General features: G+C 55.1%; 1 protein-coding gene across 4 annotated transcripts in view; it reads right to left on the reverse strand.

Annotated features, from left to right (window-relative positions):
• ZNF185 (zinc finger protein 185 with LIM domain) overlaps nt 1–21,776 on the reverse strand; it is a 67,431-nt gene extending 45,655 nt beyond the window's left edge. For 2 of the 4 annotated variants that reach the window (XM_065915208.1, XM_065915205.1), the window contains exons 1-11: nt 21,629–21,776; nt 9,126–9,204; nt 8,861–8,984; nt 8,581–8,646; nt 6,819–6,857; nt 6,634–6,711; nt 6,059–6,148; nt 5,130–5,216; nt 4,355–4,438; nt 4,076–4,117; nt 2,736–2,819 (exon numbers count right to left, since the gene is read on the reverse strand). In XM_065915208.1, the coding sequence (XP_065771280.1) occupies nt 2,736–2,819; nt 4,076–4,117; nt 4,355–4,438; nt 5,130–5,216; nt 6,059–6,148; nt 6,634–6,711; nt 6,819–6,857; nt 8,581–8,646; nt 8,861–8,984; nt 9,126–9,159 (728 nt within the window). In that variant the 5' untranslated portion in view covers nt 9,160–9,204; nt 21,629–21,776. Of the gene's footprint in view, nt 1–2,735; nt 2,820–4,075; nt 4,118–4,354; nt 4,439–5,129; nt 5,217–6,058; nt 6,149–6,633; nt 6,712–6,818; nt 6,858–8,580; nt 8,647–8,860; nt 8,985–9,125; nt 9,205–10,625; nt 10,722–21,628 lie in introns of all 4 variants that reach the window. The other 2 variants (XM_065915206.1, XM_065915207.1) reach the window with 2 other exon arrangements.
• Nucleotides 21,777–26,689: the final 4,913 nt, after the last annotated feature.

The following is a 26,689-nucleotide window of genomic DNA, read 5'->3' on the forward strand; positions in this document are numbered from 1 at the left end:
TACAACATGAGAAACACTGGGCTGGAAGAAGCACAAGCTGGAATCAAGAATGCCAGGAGAAATATCAGTAACCTCAGATATGCAGATGACACCACCCTTATGGCAGAAAGTGAAGAACTAAAGAGCCTCTTGATGAAAGTGAAAGAGGAGGGTGAAAAAGTTGGCTTAAAGCTCAACATTCAGAAAACTAAGATCATGGCATCCGGTCCCATCACTTCATGGCAAATAGATGGGGAAACAGTGGAAACAGTGGCTGACTTAATTTTTCTGGGCTCCAAAATCACAGCAGATTGTGGTTGCAGCCATGAAATTAAAAGACGCTTACTCCTTGGAACAAAAGTTATGACCAACTTCGACAGCATATTAAAAAGCAGACATTACTTTGCCAACAAAGGTCCGTGTAGTCAAGGCTATGGTTTTTCCAGTGGTCACATATGGATGTGAGAGTTGGACTATAAAGAAAGCTGAGCACTGAAGAATTGATGCATTTGAACTGTGGTGTTGGAGAAGACTCTTGAGAGTCCCTTGAACTTCAAGGAGATCCAACCAGTCCATCCTAAAGGAGATCAGCCCTGGGTGTTCATTGGAAGGACTGATGTTGAAGCTGAAACTCCAATACTTTGGCCACCTGATGCAAAGAGCTGACTCATCTGTAAAGACCCTGATGCTGGGAAAGATTAAGGGCAGGAGGAGAAGGGGATGACAGAGGATGAGACGGTTGGATGGCATCACCAACTCGATGGACATGGGTTTGGGTGAACTCCAGGAGTAGGTGATGGACAGGGAGACCTGGCGTGTTGTGGTTCATGGGGTCGCAAAGAGTTGGACCCTACTGAGGGACTGAACTGAACTGAGGCAGGCAGGAGTTGGGCGTGGAGGGGCTGATGGTGACCCCTTGAGTCACTGCAGGGCCTCATGGGGGTAGCGTCAGACAGGAAGGCTGCCTGGGACCAGCCAGCAGTTCATGGGGAAGCTACCTTGTGGTTTGCAAACACTAACGGAAGAGCCTTCCCGACAAACCACTATTGCATACTTATGGTGGGGCCTTGGTTATGGCGGCCCGACTAAGACAGACAGCTACTTTGCTGTGACAGCCAGGTGGTGGGCAGTAAACAGCCAAAGGAGTTTTCTGGAATAAATGTTAAAATGCCTCTCAATTGATAGCACAACCTAGTTCTCCTCCTCTGTGCTTTAAGAAAGCATGTAAAACCAACATTAATTGCTTTTTGTTTTTTCCAAAACAGAAATTAAGGAGATCCCTGGGTTGAGGATCCTGGAGAAGAGAATGGCTTTCCACTCCAGTATGCTGGCCTGGGGAATTCCATGGACTGTATAGTTCATGGGGTCACAAGAGTCGGACACGACTGAGAGACTTTCACTTTCGCTTTTTAGAAATGTACTTTGTTTTTGGTAAATTTTGTCCCCTCCAAAATTTATATATTTATATCCTAATCCCCAGTACCTCAGAATGTGAGCTTATTTGGAATAAGGATGTTTCAGATATAATTAAGATGAAGTCATATTGGAGTAGGGTGGCTCCTAATCTAATATGACTAATGTCCTTATAAGAAGAGGTCAGGACACAGACACACTGAGGAAGACCTTGTGAAGAAATTCAGGGAGAAGACAGCCATTTATACACCAAATAGAGAGGTCTTAGTAGAAATCAACCCTGCTGACATCTTGACTTCACACTTCCAGCTTCCAGAACTGGGAGACAATACATTTGACTATTTTCGTCAACCAGTTTGTGACCCTTTGTTCCAGCAATGCTGGCATACTAAGCCCCTGTATTCCATTAGTCACCATGTCCCATCAATGCTACCTCATGAAGAGCTCTTAAATTTTCCTGTTGCTCTGGCTGTGACCTGTGGCTGGCCTTGAACTCCTGCAGTTTTCCTTCTCCTCCACCAGTCTGGGCTGTAGCAGGTTATCCTATCTCTCTCCTGGCACAGAAGAGGTGGCCCCAAGGACCAAGGTCACATACAAATGGTTGAGGGGCTTGAGTCAAGGAGCGGTGTGTGGACATGCAGTGGCATTACGAGACCCGTAACAGCCCCAGGGGCAGTGGCGTTCTCACAGGACTTAGCATGATTCAGCTCAGAGTACAAAGAGGTATTGATGGCCTTTTGCCTGCAGACAAAAGAGAGCACCATTATCTGCCCAACACTCTGGGGCTCAGAAATCAGGGCAAATCAGAGCCCTGCCTGGAGTGAGATCACCCGCGCTCAGACTGCCCCTACCTTGTCACCCCACTGCCAAAGCCTCCCATCTCATGGGCTCATGGGCCAGAGCCAGTTCCTGGCACCTACCTGGGTTCAGCATGAGCTCCACCCAAGTGGCCCGTGACACTTTGGCTCTGCCCCTGTCTGCACTGGCAAAGAAGGAGGCAGAGGACAGCGTTGGCAGGGTGAACTTGACCAACTTACAGGAAAGCCTTGAACGAGTACCCTGGCTGCAGACCATCTCACATCCCACAGTTGGCCACTACAGTGCTCAGTGATGCAAGGTTTAAGTTGACACAGATAAGCACCAGAAAGACAAAACTGAAGCACTCTCTCCCAGAAGACCAGGCTGTTTTGCCCTTTTCAACCTCAGGACATTGAGCCAGACAGGCCCTTACTGATTTCAGTGTCCCACCCTGTCACTAGGCACATGAGGACACTGACCCTGAGGCCCTGTAGGGAGGTGACCTGGCAGTCTCCAACCATGGGCAGAGGTAAGCAATTGATTACCTGCTCAAGCCAGCAGGGAATCTTGTCAGAGCACGTGCGTCCTGGCTTTTCTCAGAAGACCCATCCTCATCCACCACGTCAACCCTTTGGGCAAGAAGAGAAACAAATGCACTTGGGGCCTGAACAATATGCTTTCTTTCAGTCATGTTGGTGGCTGAGTGACTCTAGCTTGGGATAAGGACAGGACACGGGGTTGAATAGTGTCCTGCCAAAATTCTGTCTGCCTGGAGCCTGGCAACATGATCTTATTTGGAAATAGTCTTTGCAATCAATTTGTCATCAAGTTACAGTGAGGTCATACTGGGGTAGGGTGAGCCCTAAATACAACAACTGGTGTCCTTATACAAGGGAAACTTGGACACAGACACGCAGAGAAAAGAAGGTATTGTGACAGTGGAGGCAGAGGTAGGAGTGATGTGTCTATAAGGCAAGGACTGCCAGCGACACCAGAAGCTGGGAGAAAGACCTGGCATGGCTCTATGCGGTTCCTGAGGCTGCCATGACAAAGTACTACAAACTGACTCTTAGTGGGAACTTGTCTCCAAGATCATGCTGGCTGTATTCTGGTCTGCATTTTTGGTCTTCCCACCTCTGAATCTGCACAGCTGGGTCCTCTGCCTGGAACACTTGGTATGCCAAGTTCCCTTTGTTTTTCAGTCCTCAGTTTGTCATAGATGTTTTCCCTCTCTATGCAAGAGAATAGCCCTAATATTCAGCTTTCCAGAAGTTTTTTTTCCCTGTCCTCCCCAAGTACTCTCCTCTCCCAGAAGATGTCCTGTCCCGTCACTCAGCAGCAGCATCCTGATGTCCTGATCACGGCCCACTGGCTCCTGTTCAGCCTTTAGGACCCATCTTCAATGTCATGGTCATTCCCAAGGGCCTGGTCAGGCAGGGGCTCTCAATTACCCCTCCTGCCAAGGCATTGTCCAGCCAACCCCTGGTAGGGTGGGAAGGAGTGCAAAGGAACAACTGCTTTCTTCCCTGGTACCTACTCTTGCTGCAAAACCCCAGAGGCCAGTGTGCAAAACCCCAGTGTTTCCAAGAAACACTACAGCTCCATCTTGGGTCAGGGACCTGGTCCTATTGGCCACTGGCAAATGGAAGTTTCTCATCACCAGCCATGTTCTCTGAGCCAAGCTCCTGCCTATGCAGCGTTGCTTGCCAGGGTCTTCTGTGCCACCATGGCCAACCATGGGCTTCCTTGGCTTCCAAACAGAAGCCGCCAACTCTGCACAACTCCCTCTGCTCAGGGACAGCAACTCCATCCCCCCTGCACCCACTTTCCACACACTCCACCCCTATGAGTACAAGAGCTTCCCTCTCCCTTTGCCCACACTTACCTCTTGGCAATGAATGGGGCCAGTGTCTCCTGGGCAGGGCTGCTGAAGAAGGCAGAAAGGCGACGTGTTCGCAGAAGCCACACACATGTGACATCCCCAGCACCCTGCCAGCCCTGATGGCAGCAGCCAGACCTCTCAGGTTTCCAGAAAGTACACATGGGGTCCCTGTCAACCTACTGTCACAGGCAGAGGAAGAGCAGAGCCCTGAGGGGAAAGGACCTGGCCCAGAGTATGGAGCAGGTTGGGTGGCCCTGCTGGGTCCCCTGCTGAGCTGCTCACCCGGCATTCTTCTTGGCCGCTGACAGGACATAGGAGTGCTCCCGGGGAGCTGTCTTCCTCACCACACTGCTGGCAGCCTCGGACCTGGGGTGGCACAGAGAGGGGGCAGCTAATGGATGAGGCACGGCAGCTACTCAGGAAGCAGAAGAAAGCTTTAGTGACCTGCCCGAGAGCCCACACTTGGCGGGCTGCACAGTGGGAAATCAATGCCTGGCAGCCTGGCCCTGGAGCTCTTAGCTCTTCCCTCTGCTACTGTTGACTCTGCCCTTAGCATTGCCCATCTGTTGAGCCTTCAGCATGGGGGCCTTCGGTGCGTTTCCAACGTCAAGGACAGGCCAGCAGATGTTGGCACTGGGGGTCAGACTGAGGTTGGGGCCTAGCTGTGCCCAAGCACCCAGCCCTCACTTTGGGACAAGGGGCATGGGCCCCTCTAGAGCCTGGTCCTGTCCCCAGCCACATGCAGGTGGCTTGTCCCTGGGTACCAGACACTGCCTACTTCAGTCCATTTGCTCAGGACCCTTTTGAACAAACTGATAGAGAAATTCCTCATTACCTTGGTTCTGCCCTCATAGAAAGTTCCTAAGAGGGGGTCCCTGGGCAGGCCCAGCACTGAGTGGGTGGTTCAAGGATTCCAGGAATGCTCCCTGTTGCTGGCGCTCACCCTCCACCAATAGACAAGACAGATGCTCCACATGTCATGCACAATCCCTGTCTCCCCAGGCAGTGGAGACTTGGGCCCTGCCCTGTCCGTGGGACACCCAGCAGGCACCTTTACCTCCGTTTCTGCTCATCAGAAGAGAAGCGCATCTCCTCCTCTTCAGCAGCTCTTGATGCTGAGCTGCGTCTGATGTTGTAGGGGGCCCTGGGGTGGGGGATTGAAGATGCTGCCAGTCATGGCCCCTCCTCCATCAACCACCCTCACACCATTCCCTGTCATGCCCTCTGAAGCTTGGCCTCCTAACTTATAAGAACAACAGCATGTGTTGGCCTGGCTGCCCCTGGACTCTGTTCAAGCCACTCTTTCCTCTTGGAAAGCTAGACTTGCTATCTCTCCCTATTCCCACCCTTACTGTCCCCCAAGACCCAGTTCAAGCCTCAACCCCTTCTCCAGAGAGATTCCCTAGTTGCTCCATGTCAGTGGATGATGGTGACAGGGGACAAGCAAGATAAAGATGTTGGGTTCCTGGGAATGCAGGCACAATCCACATCTGTTCAGACCCCGCGCTGCTGGGTCCACAGGAGGGGGCCTTGCGTGCGGCCACATGGGGAGCTCCAAGGGGGACCCCAAAGATTGACATACAAGAAGCAACCCACATTTAGTTACAAAGTGCCCTTAGCTGACAGGCTGCCAGGACCAGCAGCACGCTTGGACTCATCAGGTGCTAGGCCAGCCTGGCCCAGTCCAGGAAACAGTCAGGGCCATGACCCAAGATGCTTTCTCCAGACCCACCAGCTCCTTCCACAAGCTTCCTACAGCTCCTACTTTGCCTGAGATCAGAAGTACAAGGTGCACACTGTCCAACTTCCTGGGGCTCGCCATCCTCTGGTGGGGTCCAGGCCACAGTGGCAACTGGCAGGGAGGTCAGAGTGGCAGGACAGCAGTCTGCACTGTGCTCAGAGGCAAGCAAGCAGCTGCCCTCAGCGGACCCCGTGTCTGGGCCCTGAGAAGAGGAAACCAAGCTGGGTCTGCGATTGCCTACTCACAGCTTCTTGTAATCCTCCGTGGTCATCTTGTAGCCAGAGGAGGAAGGGCGGGGAGGGCCAGTGGGATCTGCTTTCCCCAGACTGGCCATGCTAGAGAGACAAGGAGTTTTCAGGTGTGTACCCGCAGAGCCCCACCCTCCCCGCCTTGCTTCCACATTTGCCTACATGGCCCAGCAGGCATGTGGCAGGTGGACAAGTGGGTGCTGGTGCCCTTTCCTCTTTGCTCTAAGCCCTGCCAGATACCCAGGACATGTGCACCACCCTGAGCAGGGCCACCCTCTTGTCATAGACAGGCCCAGCCCCCTTGCTCCTGCTTTTCCTGTTGAGAAGGTGACGGCCCAAAGCACCCCACTCAGCACAGCTGATCAGCAAGGCTGGGCTCTGTGCAGCCTCTTCCCTGTGACTCTGTCCTGGTGACCCTGTGCCACGACTGGCACAGGGACAAGGCCACTGGTCGTGTGGTCCAGGGCCCTTCCTTACACAGGAAGAGACCTGACACCTACCACCCCCTTAGTGACAGGCAGGGGACTCCCATACCTCCCACTGGACAACTGGCCAGCGCCCTGTGAACACACCTTTTTGGAGCTCCATTGGCCTTGGGGAAGTGCTGGTGAGGCTGGGACGAGCTGTCCACAGGCTTGGTGAACACTCCACTGAAAAAGAGTCCGGAAGAAGCAGCCTGGTGAGCCCCCCGGGAGAAGCCAGGGGCCGTGTGGGTGAGCATGGGGAGGTGGGTGGGCGGGCTCCTGTGGTCACCTACCGGATGATATAGCCCGTGGGAGCCCTCGTGCTCAGGGGCCTGCAGAGGGAAAAGAAGGTAGGATGTGAACTAAAGCCTCACGAGCGGGCCCAGGCTGCCCGATGACAGTAAAGGGGGTGGGCTGGTGGGTGTCTCAGTGTGGTCAGAACAAGGGGAGCAAGAGGTGCCGGTTGCTTCTCAAGACAGCCAGCCACATCTGCACCCCTAGCCAGGGTGCCTGTCCTGGTCTGCCTGTCTCCCTCATGCTCCCCAGGAAAGGCTGATTCTTCTGGGCCCTGGCTCACAGCTGATGCCCAGGAAGGTATGTTCCATGGCTGGGCATGAACACAGAGGTATCCCATCCAAAGTCAGGTTTCTCCCTGTTCTGCCAGGCCCCAGTGCTCCCCTGAGCAGGTGTTCTTCTAGGATGGATGACAACACTCCCTACCTCTATCCTCAGAGCTGACCCAGCTCAGGCTTGAGGCTCTGTGGTCAGAGGCTGGGGGCTGAAGCCATGTCAGGTAGAACCCCTAACCTGATCTGATGCCCCACTCTGCCCAGTCCTCTCCAGGAAGACACATGAGGGTCCAAGGTGTGGAGCCCAGGAGGGAGCCAGTGAAGGCCAGCTATCCTTTACCTCCCACTCTGCTCTAGCCTCCCTCCTCCAGTCAGTGGGATGCCTTCACTCCCTGCCTGGGGGGGGGGGGGGGGGCAGGGAGTGCTCAGAGAGTGAGGGATGTGGGCAGGGAAGATTAGACTCGAGTAGCATGGGATGGTCTTAAAGGGACCCACACGGGCAGGTGGCAGGGGCACTGCCCTCCATCCCCACAACTCACTTGGGCTGGAAGCAGAGCAAAAATGTCACTTATCCCATGTGTTTTCCAAACCAAAGCCCAGGCTGAGAACTGCACCCCCAAAGTAAACATACTCCACAATGAGTAGATTATCTTTGAACTGTGCTCAGGCCTTTGCCAACTGCCGACTGCTATCACAATCAGCAATTCTATCTTTTAAGCTCATCTCTCTACTTGGGTCAGGCCCCTTTACCCTGCTAGGATGTCAGTTCCCTGAGGAAAGGGTTGTGTCCTCTGTGCCCAGTACAGGACCTGGTAGGTGACAGGTGCTGAGTCACTGAGGGATTCTGGGCAAGGCCACTGTGACCAGAGGCAGCCCATTGGGCTAGCACTGAACTTGGACCCTACCCTTCCAGCTGTGGCCACTGCCCTCAACTGCCAACTGCTGGCTCTTTGGAACAAGGATCAAGGCTGAATTTAGCGACACCCCCCCCCAACCAATTCCCTATCCCCTAACGCTAACCTCCTACTTCTTAGGAGTAGATCCCCCTGATCTGGGCAGGATGTGCTGACACTTCAGAACCGCCCTGGACACCTCTATGCAAAATTCCTTGAAACAGAGAGGAGAGCCAGCTGCCAAAACATGTCATATTGAACTTGGAGACAGTTGGAGCAAGTGTTTGAGTCTGCCCTGGCACTTATGCAGGGGAGTCATGTGTGACTCTTGAAGGCCCCAGAGGATGTCAGAGACATTGTCTGCACCCCTTTGGGAGTGTTCAGTGATAATTTTGGTCTCAGTTCTCAGCTGAAGTCACGGAGGTGTAGCTGGAGAGGCAGCTGGCCTCAGGGGACCTGCATTCAGTCATTCCTGTGCTCCTTTTCCCAGGAAGTGTAAAAGCAGTCCTTCCAGTGGAGTTCAAAGGCCTCCCTGTCCCCCAAGGACTGCAGTGTGGGCCCACCCCACCTGCCATCTGGGCAGCACCTCTCACCTGGCCTTCGGGACCTCCCCAACTGATGAAAGCGAGGTGGTACGAGTCCGGCCGGAGGGCAGCTCACTGAGCAAAGAGGGAACACAAAAGGGGACTGCTACATGTATCTCAGGAACTTGGCCAACCATTCCCATTGCACCTTCTCCTTCCCCGGCCCGCATCCACATTGCACACTCTGGCACCGGGCCTTTCCCATCCTGGGACTGGTTTAGTGTAACCCATGGAGTGCCATCCCACACCCAACCTGTCGCCGCCGGCCCTCCCAGCCACGCAGACTTACAGGGTACGGCCCTCCGATTCATCCTGTTTGGTGATCCAGCTCTTGTCCCCCTTCAGCGTGGTGCGGACCTTCATCTGCTTGAGGACAGTATTGCGCTCCTCCTGGCCTGCTGGGAGAGGCTTCCCTGGCGGTGGCAAGGCCAGGCGGCCTCAGCAGGGGTGCCCCACCCCAGGACCCCGAGGCCTGCTTGCAGCCCTCCCCATACACTGCTCTCACTCTGCTGCCCTGTGGCCAAGTCCAGGCCCAGGAGGCGCCCAGACCTCACCTTTGCTGCTTCCTCCAAGAGCTGAGATGCTCATGGTGTTCACTCTGAACGTCCCTTCTCAGTAGATTCAACAGGGCTCCTGAGGGCAAAGGCAAGCACATGGTCTGTCACTTCTTGTATTTATAATGGCTCATCACCATAAGGTCCTTGGCACACTGAGACCTTACAGACTGCCCTCTGCACATGGGGAAGCCAGAGCTGGTGAAGTCTGGCCGAAGGGCCCCTCTGGGTGGCACATCCTGCATCTGCCCAGGGCCACTCACCTTGGGGGAACGCATGGCCTGTCTGTTGGGGAGATGGCTGAGACAGACAGGCCACCAACTCTCTTAGAGAACTCTGATGGCCAGACTCATGGCTGGTGAGTGTTGGCAGCAGTGGTTGACACTAGTGGATACAGGAGGAGGGATGGGGGAAGGATAGAGGCTGGGGGACAGTCACTTTGGGGTTGGGCTGTCTCTCTCACTCCTTAGTGGCCATCTGACAGACCTTGAATGGGTCATCTAACCTCTCCCTCTGACTTACCTCAGTGTCTTCATTTATAAAATGGGAATTAAAAAAGAAAAGTCCACCCTTCAGGACTGCTGTGAGGACAGAAGACACCAATATTCTTGCAGCTTCCCAGCACAACCTAGCACAGTGATCATAGCGACTCTCAGCCTGGAGGTGTCAGTCCTGTGTGGCTCAAGGGTAGGATCTGTGTCCAGTGGGCAAGCCCTTGGGCACCAGATGAGGTGTCCTGTGTTCTGATTTCTCTTCCTCACTTGGTCTTCTAGCCTCGTTGTTGCCTCTCTGCCCCTGAGGCAAGTGCTGCCCTTCTGTGGCCTGTGAGGGCTAGGTCATGGTGGTCTCTGAGGCCTCCCAGGTCCAGGAGGGGCTGGAGAGGGGAAGCCAGCTCTCCAGAATGGAACTGACCAAAGATGGCTTTAGTCAAAGCACTTACCCACCACAGCCTGTCCCTTGGGCCTCAGGAGAGGGGCAGGAGGCTTCAGTGAGTGGCCATGCCAGGAAGCAGGGCCCCTGGCTCTACCCGCACAGTCCTAGGCACAAGGGTCTCCCTTTTAGAGGCCCACCATCCTTTGGGCCCCTGCAGGGCCAGGGCCTGAGTAGTTGGGCCATGCTGCTAGCTGACAAGTCCAGGACATGTTTTCATGGAGGTCAGGGGCACACTAAAATGGGCAGAGCAGGGCAGGGCGCCAAGAGCAAACCAAATTTGCCACGTCAGCAAGGCCTGGATTTCCCATAAACTGCACTGACTGAGCAGCCAAGGAGGCCTGAGCACGCCGCGTGCCAGGAACGGCACCTCATCACTGTGAGTGGGAGCCCCACGCGCCTAGCCCTGCACTAAGGCTGCCACGTCATAGCTCACTCTGGAGGTGATCCTAGGACCACACTGCCCACTGACCCATCCCAGCAGCCCCTGGAGCAGCCCACTGAGCAGCCTGAGATTTTGGTCTCAGGCTGGTGACTGACTGACAGGCCTTGTGGGGGGTGGGCCCTTACCTCTTCTGGGCCTCAGCTCAGGACCTCCCACTACTTGGTTGGAAACTCATCAGTTTCCCCTTGACAAGCCTCTTGGTCACGCTGCCTAGAAGTTTTCTGTCAAATCAGAACCAAACAAGCCACTTACTTCCCAAATCAGGGCAGGTGCAGGCACATGCCCAATGATACAGGCAGAGCGGCCACAGGGGACTCCCAGGCCAAAGTGGCAGGGGCACTCACAAGAGCCCACGACAAGGGAGTGGAGCTGGGTGTGTCCTGCTCCAGACTCCATCTTCACAGTTTGTTGTCCTACCTCATCAGGCAAAGACCATGACGGATGTTTCGTCTCAGAAGTCAAGTCTTTTTTGATGGGGCTATAAATTTGAGTCAGGAAGAAAAATCTTCTCATGGGACTGAAGATGGCAGCTCTTTATGACATGGAGACTTTAGGTGAGGAGTCCCAGCCAGATGGATGCACACCTGAGGTCTGAATCCGTGTCCTAGTCAGTTAGCTTCTCCCTCCCCTTTACCACTCCCCTCACACCTACAGTTCACAGGCCAGCTGCCATCTGTTCTTCCTTCTGGCAACACTCACTGCCCCCTGATTCTTCTTGGCTCACATCAGCCCTCGCTTCTCACTCAGCTTCTGCTGGCTCCCTACCATCTCTAAGCCTGGGGGAAAACTCCCCTGACCCAGTCACTCTTCACACTTCAATGTCAACATTGTGCTCCAAGTGGACCATACACCTCAGCATCCCTGGAAGCTGGCCCTGCCAGGTCAGTCCCCTCCTGCCACCCCCTGCCTCCTGCCCCCATTTATGCCACTGGACTAGAGGTTGGTGGGGGCCATGCTCCTGACACACAATATCAACACCAGTCTTCTGACCCAGTTCTTCTCTCAGACCTACCATCCCCTCCCTTAGTCTGACCCATCTCAGAACTCAACCCACACTGCAGACAGGGGTAGCTTTGCAGGATGGGGTATGGACTACTGAAGAGGGCTCTTTCCTGGAAGGCTCTCAAACAGGTTTGGCCGGCGGGTCAGTCGGGGCATCATTTTGGAGGACAAGTTTCCTTGTGTACTGAGAGCCTCAGAGAGAGCAAGGCCATTGATCCAGCCGTTCCCTTCATAGTAACTTTTCCTAAGGAGACAAGCGCATAAGTAGAACTCAGTATACGAGAGGATGTCATCTCAGTGTTGAACATGATGGTGAAAATTTGGCAATAATATAAATTCCCAGTAGTTGTCTTTAAACATATGATCTACCACTCAAGCAAATAGTAGGCAGCCATTACAAATGATATTGATATATGCAATATTTAACAAACTTTCATGTATACTGGTTTCTATATATTATTAAGTGAAAGGCAGCTTTTAAAACAATATCTATAGGATATGTTCATTTCCTTAAACTATATACACAAAAATGCACAGGAAAAGAAACATCTAAAGGATGTACACAAAAACATTTTACTCCTCTGTGTATGATCACCTTCCATCTTCCATCCTGCAATGCTGCCCCTGTCTTCATTGTGGGTTGAGTTCTCAGTCGGGTCAGACATGCACATGGCAGGAGACACATGCCTAGAAGCTCAAAACCGCAAGGACACAGTAGGACGAAAGAGCACACAGACGCAGGCTCTGACAACAGGGCAATCCGCCCGCAGTAAGCATGCCATCTTCCTGCTTCACTATGAGCAAACTCAGCTGGGGTAGGCCAGCTTCCAACACTTCCAACACTTTCAGAGGGTGGGGGATCCAGCTAGAACCTAAGCACCCAGCTGTGGCTGCACAGTAGCCCTGCTGACCCCAGGTACAACATCACGGAGCCTGGGGTGCAGGTGGCTAGGCACCAGTATGGTTCTGGCTGCACAGAAGAGGCCTTGAACTTGAATCCGCCATGCACACAGTGCCTGCCCAGCCTCTTAGCCTCATGACTGACTCCAAGTCCCAGATCCCAAAATCCTCTCCGAGGTGGGCAGCCAACACACTGCAGCCCCAGCCTCTACCCTTTCCAGGTCCAACACGCCAAGATCTCTCATGGCCAGGGCTTGCACTTGAATTCAAGAAGACATGGGAAGAGAGAAACTGTTCTAACTGCAGACCTATGCACCTCCCCACTTACCCCATGCAGAAGGTGGAGAACAAGACAAGATGGATGCCACATCACCCAAAGGCTCCACCTCCAGCCACCTTCAAAAGGCAGAATTCCCGCCTGATCAAGTCTTCCAGTCTTCCTCCTTCTCTGGGCACTTGGGCTTCTTCCAAACTCTTCTAGGCTCTCCTGGCCCATGAGTCCCACTCTCTGAGCCTCATCTGTGAAGTGGTGCTGAACCACCAAATCTGTGACAAGACACCCCCAAGCCAGACGATGTGCCCTTCCTTGTAATTTGGTGCTAGCTCTGTCCATGCCATGGCTTGGTATCTGGATGCTAGTGGGTGTCCTCACTGTGCACCTTTTCAGGACGACAGCCCTGAATCTACCCTGATAGGGAGATGGCTTCTCATTTCTTAGGAAGTGTCACATCACCCTGCCCAAGGGCCTGTTTTGGGCCACCAAAGGAATGGGTGGCTTCCCTACCACCCTTCATCCTCTCTCTCGACTCCACTAGGCAGGACCCTTTCCCTTGCTAAATCCAACCAAGGCCCTATATCCAGACTTGTCCCAGGGCAGCTCAGGACCAAGTGCAAGTCCTCCTGAGCAAGTCGGGCCACCCTCTGTGCCCTTTACTCCCTTCTCCCTCCCTCTTCCATTTGCCTGCACTTGTCTCTTGGGGCAGGCCAGGGCAGTGTCCCTGGCAGGGCTGGCTGAGAGAGTCAGGACAGGCTCTCTCTGACGCAGGTAGCTGCCCCGCACCTTCCTCCCAGCTGCTGCGGCCTCACAAGGCCACCCCACAACCTCCCAGGAAAAGAGCTTCTGGCCTTGACTGGATAGAGAAAAGTGAAGAGCCAATGAGGGGGGTGTGTGGAGCCTGTGGGCCTAGCCACAGTGAGTCTGGAGACATCTGAGGCCATCAGCGAGAGGGGTCAGAGCTGAGGCAGAGGAGCTTGTGGAGGCAGACTAGTGGCAGGGAGGGACCTGGGAGAGCTGGCAGACAAGGACACCAGTGCTTGGTTGATGTATGAGGAGATAGAGATGGAGAAATAGCAGGAGGAGAGGTCATCCTGTCACCTCACAGGCACATGCTCTGCCTCCAAGATGAGAAAACTAACTGGGAGAAAGTTTTCTGGACTTTCATGCCTGACTCCCCATGTCATGCCCACCCACCCTCCCAAGCAGGTTTCTGTGTCTCCACCTTTGACAAAAGGCCTTGAGCTTCAGCCCAGGTGGCGCCTCTCACAGGAGCCCTCATGTCCCCCTGGGGGCCCTCTGTGCTGTTGCTGCCCCCACACTCTTCCTTGGTGCTCCCTGGCTCATCTGGGATGGGCTGCCTTCTTCCAGACAATGGGAAGAACACCATGGTGGGGGCAAGGCAGCAGGGCTCATGCTAAAGTCGACAGCAGGCTGAGTGACCATCCTTCTCCCACCCTAGGTGGCAGGTGCTGGGTACCAGGCAGGGACCTCCCAGGTGAAATGGGAGGGAAGAGGAACAAAACACCTTCAGCCTTGCCTTCCAGGAGCTGCAGCCAGAGGGCACAGGAGTCGGGGCTTGTCTTCATGTGTATGTGCTGGACTCTGGCCACCATGAACAAGCATGAGTGGGTGCACTACTGGCAGGGGAGCGAGGGGCAGGCCTTCCTCCCAGAGAGGAGTCGGGACACTGCAGCCAGGGAGCTGACAGGAGGTCCAGCTGTATTTCCGCATGTGTATGGACCTTCTGCAGGGCCCCATCTCTGGTTGGCAGGGATCAGACGCAGTGCAGTCTCTTGGCACCAGAGTCCTCGGCTCAGCTCCAGGCAGACACTTTAGGCATGGCACAGAAATCAAGAGTGAAGAAGCAGTGCGACAGGGCAATAGGGCATAACTGACCGTGACCCATGCAGCCAAGCCCAGTAACTGAAAACAGATGTGACAGGGACATCTGGATGAAGTCAATGAGACCTTGGGCCACCCAGTGCAAGGGCTGGTTGCTGGGCCAACTTGAGGCAATGTTTTAGAAAAGCTCTGTCTGTGAGCATTTTTATGTGGTTCTGGCTCCCCCACCATTGGATGAAGGTGTCGTGACTAAACCATGGAGAAACAAAACCTGCAAGGAGAACCCCGGCTGTCACACCTGTCCCCTCTAACCCTCTTATGACAAACTGCTTGAGGATCCAGTCAGTTCCCCTGGCCAGAGTCCCTCCATGCCTACCTCCTGGCTGAATTCAACCTGGGGGCTGCCACCCTCAGTGAGAAGGGGAGATAGGGAGGTGGGGAGGACACCTGTGCATGACTCTCACAGCTGTGCAACAGCTCAACACACCAGAAGACTGGCCCTGCTGATGGGGGATCTGGGCCCAGGGGTGGGGCTGGTACCCATGTCCTCCATGAATAAGAGCCTCCAGGGGTCCCAGCATCAGGGAACAGGCTCAAAGAAAAGTCCCTGTGCCTTATAGCCACCTCCCAGAAGAGATGGCTGGGTCCTTTTTGGCTGTGTTTCAAGCAAATGCCTCTGAGCTTTAAGATGAGGTCTCACCCTTGTGTGTGAATGCCTGTGAGAGACCCCTCTCAAGATCCTTCAGGGTAATGATGTGTCCCAGGGGACGGATGACAACGAGGTAGTCAAAGCTCACCTGCTGGAGAGCTCTGCCTCTAGATAAGGGGCTTCCTTAGAGAGCTTCCCTCTGCAGGCGGCCTGGCAGCCCTGAGCCTGAAGGGAGGGGCAGCAGAAACAGAAGCTTACAGGACGGTGGGGACACTGCTTGTTTGGAGATAAACCATCTGGGCCCACTATCTGTCACTTCACAGGAGAGACACACCTGCTGTCTCTTCCAACTCATGTGCAAAGGAAGGAGCAAGAGACACAGAGTCCAAGTCCCGTGGTGTCAGAAAAAGTCACTGGACCCATCACTTATCCTGTCTGGCTGAGGATAAAGCCTGGGTCTCAAAGCACTCCCAGATCCCTGCACCTGACCATGAGGGGGCAGCACTGGCTTCAGTGCAGCTCATAATCAGAGCCATAGCCTCCTGTCCTTCCTTGGCAGCATCCCTGGAGGTCAAAGGCCTGGCACCCTAGCGAGGACCTGCACCCAGACAAACAACACTGAGGCAGGGAGCAGGAAGGGGGCTGGGGATCCCTGTTTGGTTAGCCTCATCCGGTCCTTTTCTCAATGCACAAGCTTGGCAGAGTATCGAAGTTTGGACCCCAGTCAACTTAAGCTGCCACTGGGTCAGCTGACCTGATTCCCCAGGCCAAAAGGGCTGGAACAATCAAACATCCCATTTTGTGAGACAGTCTCCCGAGACCAGCTCTCAGGAACGAGGACATCCTGATTCCCGGTTCCAGCAGCTGGCGAGAGGACAGTCAGCAGAGAGGTTGTTTTCCTCCAGGGGTTCCTGGGATCCAGAGATTCTCGGCAGCGGTTCAGGAGGAAGGGGACCCTCAGAGGCCTTCCAGATTGATGGCTGAGCAGCTGGGTCATGTCCAAGCCCCTCAGTCAGCTAAGCAGCACACAGCTCCCAGGAGCCCTGGCCAGCCTCTTTGCCCTGTGCGAGCAGCAGAGCGGAGCGCCTTGCTCCCATCCTAGGCCTCAGGCCTGGAAGCCAAGGGGTGGCAGGAAGGAGGCACACCACATGGAAAAAAGAGCTGGAGGAGACTTGGGTTGCAGAGGGGGAAAATGTAATATGGAAAAAAAATGCATGGACTGGGGGGAATATTTGTAAATGTGCTTTACAGGTAAATGACTTCTGCATGAAAGTCTGGAATTTTACCTCCCCTCATCCCACCCCTCAACACCCCAGAATCTAGACTTCTTGGCGTCAGCACCAGAAGAGCTCGGGGAGGCAGATGTCTGAAGCTGGCCAGCTCCCTCCAGGAGGTGGGGAGTTCAAGCCCCAGTAGGACATAGCCACCTGGCCACCCGTCACTTCTGTGCCCCTTTTCTAGCTCCCAGCAGGATGGATATAAGCAGTTGCTTTGGGAAACTGGACTATTGCAGAGATGACTTGGCCTCAAGGGCCAGCAAGGGATTCTGGGCAGGACCCTCTGAGATGTCTCTGTGGAGGCCAGGGGGCTGGGCAGAGTCAACATGCCGGGGACCCTTTGCCAGAGCCACTGACAAGAGCTATTCCCAGTGTGGCCACCTCCCCTGCTGAGCCTCCCAGCACACACTCCAGGTATCTCTGCAGGCTGGAACCAAGGTGGTCTTCAGTTCATTCCAGTGGGGCCCACAGACAGTCAAGGGGATTGAAAGGGACCCAGGGGTCATCAGAGCCCACTTCCACCCCAACCAACTCTCTCCACCCCAGGAACACCCCTTCACCCTTACTCCTGCCACCCATTCAGCCTCTGCTAGAGCAGGTCCAGTGACAGGGAAGTCCTCTCCACTTGCCCCTGGTCATGGGAGATCACGAGTGAGGCTGCCATCTGCCTTCCCAGCCCCCTCCTTCCTCACTCTTGTGTACTGCAGATCCTGACTTCCCACATTTTCATTTATGGCCACATTTTCATCTGTCCCATAAGGCTTTTCAGAAAGCTGAAGCCCGACCCGGTGCTGGGCAGACAGACAGACAGGGGCCTAGAGCAGCACTGCATTTCCCAAGAAGGTGCCTTTGGCTCGGGTCTTTCTGAAAAAAAAATGAAAGAATGAGTAGGAGCTCGCTGGGCAGAAGTAATGAGGCAAGTCCTGGTTTTGCATTTTGTTTTGTTTCAGTCTTAAACCAGACGCTGCCTGATGTGAGCATTTGTACCCAGGATACCCATTCTGGTGGTAGGAATCCTCAGGCCTGCTCAGTGGGAAACTGACCGAGTCATCAGAAAGCCGTGTGCTGAGCCAACAATCCTGGGGACCAGAGCAAGGGGCCACACAGAGCACCCACGGTGTGCCCACGATGCAGTCAGGGACTGCCAGGACCAACAAGCAGCAGCGGTGGGGGGCCTACCCACCATTGCTCCCAGAAGCCAGGCCTCCTCTTAGACCCAGGCTGTGGCCACAGAGCCACAGAGCCACCTTGGCTGCCACCACCTCTTGCAGTGGTTTGTGAGCACCCTCCCCACAGGAAAAGCCTAGGGAGTGTTTCTGAAAGTGGCCTCTAGGTCCCTCTGGCATCTAGGTCTCCCGGGACGTGTGCTTAACTTGCAGGTTCCGGCTCCCCTAATTCCTTATGGAGTTTGAAAATGACACCCCCTGGGCCACTGGTCCTTTCATTGTCCAGCCAGTCCCACCTCCTGACCCTGCTATGGCCCCTGGAAGGTGACAGTCACACAAGTGCTCCCACATCAGCGTCCCCCTTCCTGAAGAAAATGACCAGAAATGTTCACAGTGGGGGATCCAGATACGGGGGGTCTTGGTACCATTCTTTTTTTTTTTTTTTTTTTTTTTTTGATCAACTCTGGCTCCTTTTTATTCAGGAAGCATACGCTAATTCATTTTATACATTTTTTTTTTACATTCCAGAAATAAGCGAAAATAGCAGTTTTAAATATGTTACAAAGTTGGCTTTGGGGGCTAAATAAGCTTTTCGAGAGAGGACCAGCCAACTGACCTTTTCATCAAAGCACCAATGTATCTTCAGTCTTTTACCAAGCTCTACCACAGGTGTGGCCACCTTGGATGTGTTGTACATCCAAGCCACGTGAAAGCTGTTAACGGAGAGTTGCTGCGAGTCTCTCTGCAAGGCACCAAGAACAGACAGTTCCAGCTTCCTTTCTTCAGACTGAATCAAAATTTTGGAAACTTTTCAATTGCTCTCTCTAAGTAGTGCTCTCTCAGTGTGAAGACTGCTGCTGCTGCTAAGTCGCTTCAGTCGTGTCCGACTCTGTGCGACCCCTTAGACGGCAGCCCACCAGGCTCCGCCGTCCCTGGGATTCTCCAGGCAAGAATACTGGAGTGGGCTGCCATTTCCTTCTCCAATGCATGAAAGTGAAAAGTGAAAGTGAAGTCGCTCAGTCGTGTCCGACTCTTCGCGACCCCATGGACTGTAGCCTACCAGGCTCCTCTGTCCATGGGATTTTCCAGGCAAGAGTACTGGAGTGGGTTGCCATTGCCTTCTCCCTTGGTACCATTCTTATCACTTTTTTGTGAGCTTTTGATTACTCCAAGATAAAAGTTAAAAACTCAAGTGTGAAAATTGTCAAAGAAAGCAAATCAAATGCTAGTTAGTAGGCATCCAGAAATGACCAAGAATGAAGTGTACTGTGGCAAATCACTTAACTGTGAGTAGACACAATAAGTCCATCGTTCGCACAGACTAGCAGGGATTTTAAAATGGTTTCTCTTTGGGTAGGGAGGCCATATCCCTTCCAACCTGGCCTCAACCTCACTCCTGGTGACCATGGCTCCTGGAGGAGGATATGGTGACCCTGGATCCACTGACAGCCCTGAAAGCACAGCGCTCCTGGCTTCAGCCTCCCTTCTGGACAGGTGACACGGGGCCCCCAGAGCTTTCATGATGTGCTCAGGTTTGCACAACTAGACTGTGGCCAAGTTGGGGTCTTAACCCTGTCTGGTCTCCCAGCCACTTTCCTACCACTCGACTGTAAAGGTGCCTGCATGTCCGATCACACACGCTATGACCACCAGTTAACCTCTTCTGAGGGTCACTTTCAGGCACGTGGGTCTCTGGGTGGCTGCCCTTGTCCTGGCATCGTTCAGCTCTCTGCAAGTACAGCAGGAAGGAATGCAGAACCCCTGATGGATCCCAAACTTCGGGACCCAAAGACCTGGGGTTCCATATGAATTGCTGCTCAGGACTCTGGAGCCATGGAAAGCAGCTCTTCTCTCCTTCAACCACACTCCTGTCTGATGCCAGGGGCAGGGGCTGGCAGTTGAGGCAACCTCATTCAGCAAGCAGAAAGCAAGCGGGTATTACGCATGAGCTGGCACCTTATGAGCTGTGGCCTGAAGCAAGATCCAGTCCAAAGGGATCAGTCAGCCATGGAGGCTGAGTGGGGAAGGGAGACAGCAGGCTTCCAGCTTCCAGAGTTCATTGGGCCAGATTTGAAATTTTTCTTGGCATCAACTGAGGGCAGTTCGGGGACCAGGTGCCGATGCCTACCATGGGCAGGTCCCTGGCCCACTGCTGGGGGCCCAGACTCTCTGTCCCGCTGAATCTTAGGCCACAGGGGTGCTAAGCAGAAGCACAAGGCAGGCTGGAGGCCGAGGTGAAGCACTGGCTGCTCCTGGGATCAGTGCCCTCAGGTTGGGGCACTTCGTCTGGAATCTGGCTCGAATTGAGAAGGAAGGGAGGTGGACAATTTCAAAGAAGAATGCGTGGGCCTTGGCCGGGCAGTTCTGAGCTCCTTCTGCTGCTTCCAAGTCCTCCTCCTCCAGGAAGTATTTTCTGATCCTCCCAGCCAGGCCTGCTCCCCCATCCCAGGCTCCCACAGCCCCTTGTGCTAATGCTACTCAGGGAGGCAGCCCTCAGTGTGGTCGTGGTCCACCTCTGTCACTGAGTTGTGTGTGTCCAGAGGGTACAAAAGAACAGATGTGAGCACTTGCTATGTGCCTGGCCCTGTGCTGGGCGCCTCACATCAGCTCCCCACAGTTGAGTACAGAGGCCCCAGCGAGGTCCTGGCTTCTGAAGGCACAAGGGCTAGGTCTGGGAACTGATGGACAGTGGGGGTAGGGCAGGTGAGATGGTTCTGCTCCTTCCCATCCTGGGGTGGTCCAGGGGTGATGAGGTGAACAGCACAAGTACCAGGGCCAACCTGCAAGTTGGCTCCTGGTCTGTGCATCTATGTCCTGGCCCCTTGCTTTAAAGCAATAAGCAGGGCCTCTGAGCTGGTCTCTGAGTTGCCCCTGATTTTTCAGATGAGGCAGTGGAGACCCTGGGAAGGTAGGGTACTATTCCACCTCCACCTTCCACCACAGCTCTAAGTGAGCTGGTAATGATGAGTGGGAACATAGAGCTCCTCCCAACTGCCCAGGCCTGTTGGCCCATGGGGCCCTGTTTTCTGTTCCCAGCCAGGTAACACGATCATTAGTCCACAAGGCCATGAGGCCCAGGCAGGACTGGGTCCAGGTGCCAGGGGTCTGGACCACCTCTGGGTGGGTTGTGAGGGGCTCTCTCTCAGGGTTTGCTGAGTCGTCCTGAGATGTGGCTGTGTGGCCTTCCACAGTCTGAAGACCAAGTGCAAATGGCTCAGCATGAGCACAATTCCTATTGCAAAGCCCTGGCACACTCACCACCGACCTCATGTGAGCCCCCAGCAGCCCTGGGTGGGAGGCAACCAGGTGTCTTACCCTCTTGGACACCCCCTGCTCAGAAGTAGCAAAGTAGGCAGAGGAGTGAGCTTTTAGTCTCTTTCCAAGGCAGAGGTATCACTGTTGCCTTTCCAAAGAGGACAAGGCTCTTGGCTCCCCTGCCCCCGAAACAATCCAGCCACAGAGCCTGCTCATGGCAGATCCTGTTGATAACACCCAGCGGCGCTTGATTCGGCGCCTTCTGTCTGAGCAGCTATCTTCCCAGTGGCCCTTCAGGAGACTGCCTGGTGCCCAGCACACGCTCATCACAAGTAACTGCTGAGCCTCCTGGTCTGGGCGCCAGGGTGAGCCAGACTCTGGGTCTTGGTTTTCTCATCTACAAAATGGACACAGGGAGAACTAGCTGATCGCAGATTCCCTTATTCCCGCGGCCTGCAATCAACTCATAGAGCACCCTGGCCCCAGGCCATTTACTAACAATCACACCCCCTCTAGCAGAAAGAGGGTGGGCCGGGCCAGCCTTAAGTGCCTCTCTTCTTAGTCTCTTCACTCACTGCGAATTCAGAAAACTAAGTATCGTCCCTCAGCCGGCAGAAGCACTTAGAGAGAGTGAAGATTATGGGTGGGGAAACTGAGGCCCCGAGTCGTCACTGTCATCCGGCTGGGCTCTGCCCGAGTTCCCCTCCACCGCGGACTCTGCCAGCCGCGCCGATGGCGGACGGCGACTCGACAGCCCTACCTGGCACAGGTGCCCGACTCGCGGGACAGGCGTAGGGTCCGGCGGGCGCGGGGCGCGGGGCGCGGGCTCCCTCCGGTGGGCAGCGCCGGCCGGCCCGGGCTGGGGAGCGGACGCGGGACGCGGGGCGCGGTGGGGAGCGCGCGGGCCGGCGAGGAGGCACGGACTGGGCTCCGCCCGCAGGAGAACAAACAGGTTTTCTCCTGCGCCCAGAGCCTCGCCCCTCGCCCCTCCTCTCGGCCGGCCCCCTTCCTCTGCCCTCTCCAGGGGTAGGTAGATGCGCCTGGCACATTCCGGACATTCCCCCGCCAGGGTCCTCGGCCCGCCGGCAGCTTCCCGGCCCCGCCCCCGGTGCCGCTGGAGAAATCAAGGCCGGGGCTCCCCGCACCGAGCCCAGAGCGAGCTCCCGAAGGCTCGGCCGCTGTGGAAAACTTCCAGGCAAATTCCTCCGGGCTCGCGGCCCCCTGGCTGGGAGGCTGCCGCCACGTGAAGAGCCCGGGCTGCCCAGTTGCGCCCCAGCCCGCGCCCGGCCCGATCTGGCCCCGGGTCGGGGCAATGACTTGCGCAGATGCTGCAGGTTCATTTTGTGGAGAGCTACTGTTCCTAGATCCATTTTACAGATGGAGATACCAGACGGGGGTGGGGGGGGCGGGACTGGGGGCTGTCGGCTCAGATCATGCAGGAAGTCCCGGAGGCTGGGAAGGAGAAGAAAGGCAGAGAGCCTACTACCCGGCGGCGCCTGAGTTCTCACGCTGGGAAATCCTCCTGGGAAACTTGGGGTTCCAAAGGCACTGCAGCCAACACCCTGTCCGCCTAGCCAGGGCACCCCCGCAAACTCAGTGGGGGGCCACAGCCAGATCCCGAGGTCCAGTGCGGTTTCATGAGTGTCATTCATTCATTCCTGCTTTTGGAGTAATTGTGTCATTGTTATGCTTGCTCAGTACTGGTGACAGTGAAGGCACTGGGCTAGGGGCTAGGATGGACTGAGTGTCAGATGAAGCCCCTACCCTTACCTGTGGGGCTTCTCTCTCCAAAAGACCACACAGAATTGGCCAGGAGATGGCCTATGAGGATGAGAGCATCCAAACCATGGAGCTACTGGTTCTCCTTCAACAAATCCTGATGAATCTAGGTCCCAAGGGTCCTCCAATCCATCCGTTTCTCTCCACGCCCACTGAACCACCCTAGTCCAAGCCTGGACTATGGGACCAACCTCCTCATTGCTTTCCCTGCCACTGGTCTTGCCTTCCTCCCCATCCAGTCTCCACACAGAAGTCAGTCGAGGAGTTTGCACATGGCTCCAAAGCTGCCTGTAGCCTTTGATGGCTTCCCATCGCTCTCAAGATAAAAGGTAACCACTTTAAGGGGCTCAAGGATTTGGCTGCAGACCCAGCCACTCTCTTCCCTTGGTTCAATATGTTCCAGACACACTCACCTCCTTCTGCTTTCTGAATACATCCTGTCTCCTTGATGCTTTTACTCCTGGTGCACAGACTCCCTAGAATGTCTTTTGTCCCCTTGTCTGCTTAGTGAGCTCTTAGTCATTGTTCAAAACTTTCCTCAAGTGTTCGTAAATTCTCTCCTGACTGCATGGGTCACCCAGGCAAGTAGAACACTTCCTTGTCCGTGCTCCCCCAGTTCCCTCTGACTGCATCAATCAAGTATAGTGGCTGTCACCTTGTATTGTTCTAGATGGTGAGCTTGGGGAGGGAAGGGCCCTGTCTGAGTCATCACTGGGACATGGAAACCAACATGGGGGGTTGGGGAAGATTGGGAGGTGATTGACACTCAGGAAGCTGTCCTTGCTCTTCTCGGGCTTTATCAGGTAGAAAGCAAGCAGCCCTATATCTGAGTGGATATATGTGTGGGGTGTGGGACTAGGGATTATATCTAAAGTATAAAGTCGCTTCAGATCACCTGTGTCTCTTGCCAACAAATGTTCTCTGCTTCCAGTCTGGGGACCAGCATCTAACACTTCCCCACTCCTGATCTCAGGTTGCTGGTCACTGTGGATTTGACTTGGCATCCTAACTCCTAAAGATGATACTCACAATATGTCCTTGGGTATGTCTCACCCCTTCTCTGGGCCCCCTTACCCTTCCAGAGCCCCTTACTTAAAGAGGTAGAAGGTAGAGGTCACAGAGATGCAGTAGACATAAGGATGAGAAAGAGGGCGGCCCCCCTCTCAAAGGCCACCAGTAGGAAATGGCAAGCTCACTCCAGAGAGCACAAGTGAGAGTGGTATCCAAAGCCAACAATGGCCAGTGAGCAAGGGCTGCCTGGGGCTGTGTTGCCCCAGGGCCTCACAGCTCTTCCCACATACCAGGTGATTCAGCCCCCACTGGGTCAGTCCCGCCATGACAGCACCAGCCAGAGGGATAGGCCTTTCCTTAACTCCTCCCTCCCTGCCAGGCTGCCAGGCCCTGCAGCTGATCTTGCCTGCAAACGAGTTTGACTCGAAAGGTGACTGCCTTGCCCTACCTTGCCCTGCCCTGCCCACCTGCTCACTGCCCCAACGGAGCCCCCCCCCCCACCCCCGCCAGGGCCACCCCCAGCCACCTCAGCCAGGCTTCGAGGCCCTTGCCAACTTCATCAGCTTCCTCTTTGACTCCTTGCTCTCGGGCATGTGGACCCAGATGCACCAAGTGTTCTTGTCCCACCAGGGCCCTGCACAAGATGTCTTCTTGCTGGTGAACTGCTGTCCATTCTTAGCCAGAACACTGGGTCCTTCGTGAACTTCCCCTCAGATTAGAGCTGGAGGGCCAAGACTCTGGTGGCTGCTGGTTTCCCCCAGACTGGGCTCTACCCCTGCCTGGCCTGAGCTTGGCCCTGTCCCTGTCTACTCTCAGCTCCTCTTGTGCCTTGACCACCATCTCTAGCTGCAAGGCTGACCAGCCCTCCAGGCTCTGGCAGAGTCCTCCTGGAGTCCCCCCAGCTCAAGTAGTCCCCCCATAACAAGGCTTTGCTCTGAGGGTAAAAGTGCTGCCTCTAACTCTGATGGGCTGGAGGGTGCAGCCAGGCTGGGCTACCTGGAAAAAGCAGCAGTGGGCAAGTGGTGACCCCCTATGCTGAGGGGAGCCATGAACCAGGAGCAGGGAATGGAGGTGAGTCCTTTGGGAAGCAAGCAGATGACAGGGGGACAGGCGGCAGTCTGGAAGGAAGTGGCCAGCAGGGCTCATCGGCTCCAGGAAGGCCCCATTCAGGTCTCCAGGGCTGGGAAAAGAACCCAGGCAAGCCAGTCTAGACCATGATTTCCCAGGTTAGGGAGGGGGACGACGGGTAAGGCCTGACAGTTTTCAGGCTGAGGTTGAACCTGAAAACAACCAAAACCAGGCCAGGCAGAGTGTCCTCATACCGGAGGGGACTGGAGACCCATGCCGGATCCAAACCCTGCCATGGTGCAGATGGGGAAACAGGTCCAGAGAGGGATGGACCGTAGCCCACAGAGACCACACAGCATTCTGAGGCAGAAATAGGATTAAAGCCGGGGCTCTGGTTGCTGTGGATGGAACCCCCATCCAGTTGGTGTTCTTAGGTTCACATGTGAGGAGGGCTGGGCTCCTGTTTGCACCCTAATCCCCCCTGCCCTCCCTCTTTCTAGGGCCTGCCCTGACACCTCATCTTCCTAAGCTCTTCAACCAGTTTCCACTTGTTGGGTGACTCCACTGGCTCCAAGCAGGGTGGGTCCCCTTATGACAGGGGTCCTCAGGCGTGGTTGTAGCCACAGTGACCCCTATGGATCCCCAAACCTGCAGGCCCGGCCTCTGAGTCTGTAACCAGCTCTCCATGTGGCTGGGAGCAAGACCCCGCCTGCCGGGTATTGCCTGTGAGGCCCCTGCGCTGCCCTCGACCTGCACTGCCGGCTTAGGGGCTGGGCCCCCCCAGTGTGTGACATACACACTTATTCTTACTCATCAAATGCCCCTTTTAGGACCTCCTTTCCCTACCACACTGCCACACCCACCCAGAGACCAATCACACCCTGAAGTAGCTCCTGATCTGGTGGGGAAGGCAGACCAGTTCAGGTCCATGGTGCGGAATCCACGCCCAAGCAGTTCCTGCCTTGTGGACAGTGCCCCCACCTCTGGGAGCAGAGAGATTGTACAGGCAGGACTCTTTGGCCACGTGCACATCTCCCACCCCTGCAGGCTGAACTCCCCCTCTGCCTTTTAAAACTACTACTTTGAAGAAGCCCAGGAAACACTCAGCCATTGTCTTGGCCTCTGTGACCTGATGCCCGGAACGCAGACTGCCTTTTGTCTCTGGCTGTGAAGCAGCCCCGGGCCAGGCCTCCAGAGCACGAGTGCACGAGCTGAGCCAAGGCCTCGCTGGCAGATAATCCCCACATGCCCTGAAGAATGACTTTTTGCTGTTTTAAGAATCATCCACAGATCGGAAAAAGAATGTTCTAATTGGAAAACCTCCCCGCCATGGTTTTCCGGAGTTTTAGTACAGTTGGCCAGCAAGGAGGCTCCTGGGAGGAGGAGGAAGGGAAGTCATGAGGAGGAGACAATAGGCGGGCTGCCCAGCGCCCCCTCGTCCACAGAGCTCAGCCGCTCTCAGCAAGGGGCCATGCCTGGGGGATCTGGGAGCTGTCTGGTCCTCCTGGGCCAGGGCTCAAGCCCTGCTCCCCCCCAGAGGTCCCACTGCTTCCCCAGAAGCAGCCCAGGTCCCTGGATTATCTGGCAGGCCTGATGCCCACTGAGCGTGGTGATCATAGGCCAAGAAGAGGAAAGGTGTGAGAGCTACCACCTGCTCAAGAAACAGGAAGGTTCCCTCCACCTGAGTGGGGCCCTGGGCTGGGAGACCTAGCGGGGCTTGCAGGATGCACAGGAAAAGTGACTCCTGAAGAGCTGGATCCATCCAGCAAGGGAGGATGCTCTCGCTCAGGGGCCCTGCTAAGCCTGGCTTGGCTAAACCGCTAGTGGGAGGAGCTGAGGCCACAGCAATCTGAAGGTCTGTCAAGCTCCGAGAGTTGCTGATTTGTTCCTTCACTAGGGGCTGTGCTCACACCTGGGAAGGGGAAATGCAGGAGAGCCAAGTTACTGTGACTCACCTTGGTTT

The sequence above is a fragment of the Muntiacus reevesi genome, chromosome X (genome assembly GCF_963930625.1).
Source record: "Muntiacus reevesi chromosome X, mMunRee1.1, whole genome shotgun sequence".
Lineage (NCBI taxonomy): Eukaryota > Metazoa > Chordata > Mammalia > Artiodactyla > Cervidae > Muntiacus > Muntiacus reevesi.